Below are 5000 nucleotides of genomic sequence, written 5' to 3'. Positions count from 1 at the left end.
TAAGCTCTATAACCCCCACCTCTAATCTTATAACCCACCTATAAGCTCTATAACCCCACCTATAAGCTCTATAACCTCCACCTATAAGCTCTATAACCACACCTATAAGCTCTATAACTCCACCTATAAGCTCTATAACCACACCTATAAGCTCTATAACTCCACCTATAAACTCTATAACCTCCACCTATAAACTCTATAACCCCACCTATAATCTTATAACCCACCTATAAGCTCTAATACCCCCACCTCTAATCTTATAACCCACCTATAAGCTCTATAACCACACCTATAAGCTCTATAACTCCACCTATAAGCTCTATAACTCCACCTATAAGCTCTATAACCCACCTATAAGCTCTATAACCCCCACCTCTAATCTTATAACCCACCTATAAGCTCTATAACTCCACCTATAAGCTCTATAACCCCCACCTATAAGCTCTATAACTCCACCTATAAGCTCTATAACCCCCACCTCTAATCTTATAACCCACCTATAAGCTCTATAACCACACCTATAAGCTCTATAACTCCACCTATAAGCTCTATAACTCCACCTATAAGCTCTATAACTCCACCTATAAGCTCTATAGCCCCACCTATAATCTTATAACCCACCTATAAGCTCTATAACCCCCACCTCTAATCTTATAACCCACCTATAAGCTCTATAACCACACCTATAAGCTCTATAACTCCACCTATAAGCTCTATAACCTCCACCTATAACCTCTATAACCCCACCTATAAGCTCTATAACCCCCACCTCTAATCTTATAACCCACCTATAAGCTCTATAACCACACCTATAAACTCTATAACTCCACCTATAAGCTCTATAACCCCCACCTATAAGCTCTATAACTCCACCTATAAGCTCTATAACCCCACCTATAAACTCTATAACCTATAAGCTCTATAACCTCCACCTATAAGCTCTATAACCACACCTATAAGCTCTATAACTCCACCTATAAGCTCTATAACTCCACCTATAAGCTCTATAACCACACCTATAAGCTCTATAACCCCCACCTATAAACTCTATAACCCCACCTATAATCTTATAACCCCCACCTATAAGCTCTATAACCCCCACCTCTAATCTTATAACCCACCTATAAGCTCTATAACCCCACCTATAAGCTCTATAACTCCACCTATAAGCTCTATAAGCTCTATAACCACACCTATAAGCTCTATAACTCCACCTATAAGCTCTATAACTCCACCTCTAATCTTATAACCCACCTATAAGCTCTATAACCCCCACCTCTAAGCTCTATAACCTATAAGCTGTGTGTGTGCTCTCTGTCGCCCCCTGCTGTGTGTGTGTGTGTGTGTGTGTGTGTGCAGACGCTGGCGTACGGCGACATGAGTCACGAGTGGATCGGTAACGAGTGGCTGCCCAGTCTGGGCCTCCCGCAGTACCGCAGCTACTTCATGGAGTGCCTGGTGGACGCACGCATGCTCGACCACCTCACCAAGAAGGACCTCCGCACACACCTCAAGATGGTGGACAGCTTCCACCGGTACGTGTGTGTGTGTGTGTACAACAGCCCATCAGACCTACAGGATGTCATTATTTATCAGTTGTAAATTCTAGTGGTAATGGCTCATGATGCTGGACAGCTTCCACCGGTACACTACAACAACAGACCTTCAGACCTGCAGAATGCCATTTATCAGTTATTAAGTTTAGTTATTAACTGTAGTGGTAGTAGGAAGAAGGGGGGAGGAGGAGGAGGAGGGGGGAGGAGGAGAGGTATCAGGCGGAGGAAGAGTAGGGGGAAAGGTATCAGGGGGAGGAGGAGGGGGAGGAGGAGAAGGAGGAGAGGTATCAGGCGGAGGAAGAGTAGGGGGAAAGGTATCAGGGGGAGGAGGAGGAGGAGGGGGGAGGAGGAGAGGTATCAGGCGGAGGAAGAGTAGGGGGAAGGTATCAGGGGGAGGAGGAGGGGGAGGAGAAGTATCAGGGAGAAGAAGCGCGGCGAGGGGGTGTCAGGAGGAGGAGGGGGAGGAGGAGGAGACATGTCAGTAGAAGTGATTGTATCTGTCGCAGTTGTAGAGATCATAATTATACTTTGATATTGTTATTGATTAGAATTGTTGAGATTGCTATAAATGAAGTTATCATTAAGAATGTTTAGAGGAGGAGAAGGGGAAGGAGGAGAAGGAAGAGGAGGGAGGAGGTGGTGGAGAAGGAGGTGGAGGAGGAGGAGGAGGAGAGGAAGGAGAGGAGAGGAGTATTTAGAGGAGGAGGAGGAGGAGGAGAGGAAGGAGAGGAGAGGAGTATTTAGAGGAGGAGGAGGAGAGGAAGGAGAGGAGAGGTATCAGTAGAAGCGGTATTAAGTGAGGAGATAGTAGATGAAGAGATAGTTGTAGAGCTAGTAGTAATTATGGTTGTCGCTGTGGTGGTGCTGCACTGTAATCAGTAGAGTATCCCAGTAGTGCTGCCACTAATGAGTCTTGTTATCAAACATTTCCTGTCGAGTCCCTTCAGTTAACCACAGCTTAGACTGAGAGATGCCTTTAGAGACGCTCCATCGTACTCCGTTTATATGAGTAATTATATATCACTATCACTGCTTTAATGTATAGCCTAGCATGTTAATGTATAGCGTAGCACTTTAGTGTATAGCCTGGCACTGTAATGTATAGCCTGGCACTGTAATGTATAGCCTAGCACTGTAATGTATAGCCAGGCACTGTAATGTATAGCCTAGCACTTTAATGTATGGCCTAGCACTGTAATGTATAGCGTAGCACTGTAATGTATAGCGTAGCACTGTAATGTATAGCCTAGCACTTTAATGTATGGCCTAGCACTGTAATGTATAGCCTAGCACTGTAATGTATGGCCTAGCACTGTAATGTATGGCCTAGCACTGTAATGTATAGCCTAGCACTTTAATGTATAGCCTAGCACTTTAATGTATGGCCTAGCACTGTAATGTATAGCCTAGCACTGTAATGTATGGCCTAGCACTGTAATGTATGGCCTAGCACTGTAATGTATAGCCTAGCACTTTAATGTATAGCTGGCACTGTAATGTATAGCTAGCACTGTAATGTATAGCCTGGCACTGTAATGTATAGCTAGCACTGTAATGTATAGCCTGGCACTGTATGCGGTGCTGTGGCCGCATGGGCGTGCTAAGCTGCTTCTCAACTCCTCCGCTGTGTAATTGATTACGCTGGTAGCAGAATGGGATCTGCTTAAACCGGTCGCTCATCTGCACACATGGAGAGATGAAGCACACGATGACAAACGCTCCATTCATCTGCAGCACAGCAGGCCGATATGAGAGAGCAAGATGAGCCTCCAATTAGGAGATGAATGGAGTATGAAAGCCCGCGTTCACCAGGACAACACAAAGAGCTGCCATGCCATGCAGCATATTACTGCCACAGAGTCCATACAGTAGCATCCCTGCCAGGGTGCCCAACCGGCCCTTTAATGAAGATCATGTCATATTCTCATCTCCTCCTCACGTACAGTAAACGTCTTCCATCTGGAATCACCAAGACATGTTATTATATTACAAGAGAGATGTATGGACTAGAGACGGGTTTATTCGGTTTGCGTTGAGTTAAGAATTTCATTTGGCGTGCTGAATGTACTTTTTTTTTACAGGATCATTCACAGGATCAAAGCTTGATGTGCTCTGTGTTTAACAATATGACACGCCACCATAACATACAGTAAGCCCGTTAGTGATATGAAACCAAACGCCACCATAACATACAGTAGGCACTTTAGTGATATGAAACGCCACCATAACATACAGTACAGTAGGCCCGTTAGTGATATGAAACCAAACGCCACCATAACACACAGTAGGCCCGTTAGTGATATGAAACCAAACGCCACCATAACATGCAGTACAGTAGGCCCGTTAGTGATATGAAACCAAACGCCACCATAACACACAGTAGGCCCGTTAGTGATATGAAACCAAACGCCACCATAACATACAGTACAGTAGGCCCGTTAGTGATATGAAACCAAACGCCACCATAACACACAGTAGGCCCGTTAGTGATATGAAACCAAACGCCACCATAACATGCAGTACAGTAGGCCCGTTAGTGATATGAAACCAAATGCCACCATAACATACAGTACAGTAGGCCCGTTAGTGATATGAAACCAAACGCCACCATAACATGCAGTACAGTAGGCCCTTTAGTGATATGAAACCAAACGCCACCATAACATACAGTACAGTAGGCCCGTTAGTGATATGAAACCAAACGCCACCATAACATACAGTAGGCACTTTTGCTATATGTAACGGCATCGCAGGTCCTTTAGCTATATGTAACGGCATCACAGGTCCTTTAGCTATATGTAACGGCATCACAGGTCCTTTAGCTATATGTAACGGCATCACAGGTCCTTTAGCTATATGTAACGGCATCACAGGTCCTTTAGCTATATGTAACGACATCACATCCTTTTGCTATATGTAACGGCATCACAGGTCCTTTAGCTATATGTAACGGCATCACAGGTCCTTTAGCTATATGTAACGACATCACATCCTTTAGCTATATGTAACGGCATCACAGGTCCTTTAGCTATATGTAACGGCATCACAGGTCCTTTAGCTATATGTAACGACATCACATCCTTTAGCTATATGTAACGGCATCACAGGTCCTTTAGCTATATGTAACGGCATCGCAGGTCCTTTAGCTATATGTAACGACATCACATCCTTTAGCTATATGTAACGGCATCACAGGTCCTTTAGCTATATGTAACGGCATCACAGGTCCTTTTGCTATATGTAACGGCATCACAGGTCCTTTAGCTATATGTAACGGCATCACAGGTCCTGTGTTAAGGAGGGGATGTTATATCAGCACTTTCTCATGGGTTGTTTTGCATAGCATATGTGAAATATGGCAAGTCTCCAGGAGTCTAAGGCATGTGTGTGTCTGTGTGTGTGTGTGTGTGTGTGTGTTGTAAACAGAGCAAGTTTACAGTATGG

The 5000-nt window shown here is 44.4% G+C and overlaps 1 protein-coding gene across 1 annotated transcript in view; it reads left to right on the top strand.

Annotated features, from left to right (window-relative positions):
- ppfia4 (PTPRF interacting protein alpha 4) overlaps positions 1–5000 on the top strand; it is a 164477-nt gene that overhangs the window by 150657 nt on the left and 8820 nt on the right. The window contains exons 19-20 of the mRNA XM_062544898.1: positions 1360–1535; positions 4983–5000. The exon at positions 4983–5000 is cut by the window's right edge and continues 80 nt beyond it. Coding sequence (XP_062400882.1) covers positions 1360–1535; positions 4983–5000 — 194 coding nt within the window. The remainder of the gene's footprint in view (positions 1–1359; positions 1536–4982) is intronic.

The sequence above is a fragment of the Sardina pilchardus genome, chromosome 9 (assembly GCF_963854185.1).
Source record: "Sardina pilchardus chromosome 9, fSarPil1.1, whole genome shotgun sequence".
Lineage (NCBI taxonomy): Eukaryota > Metazoa > Chordata > Actinopteri > Clupeiformes > Clupeidae > Sardina > Sardina pilchardus.
This window is presented reverse-complemented; position numbering and strand designations above follow the sequence as displayed.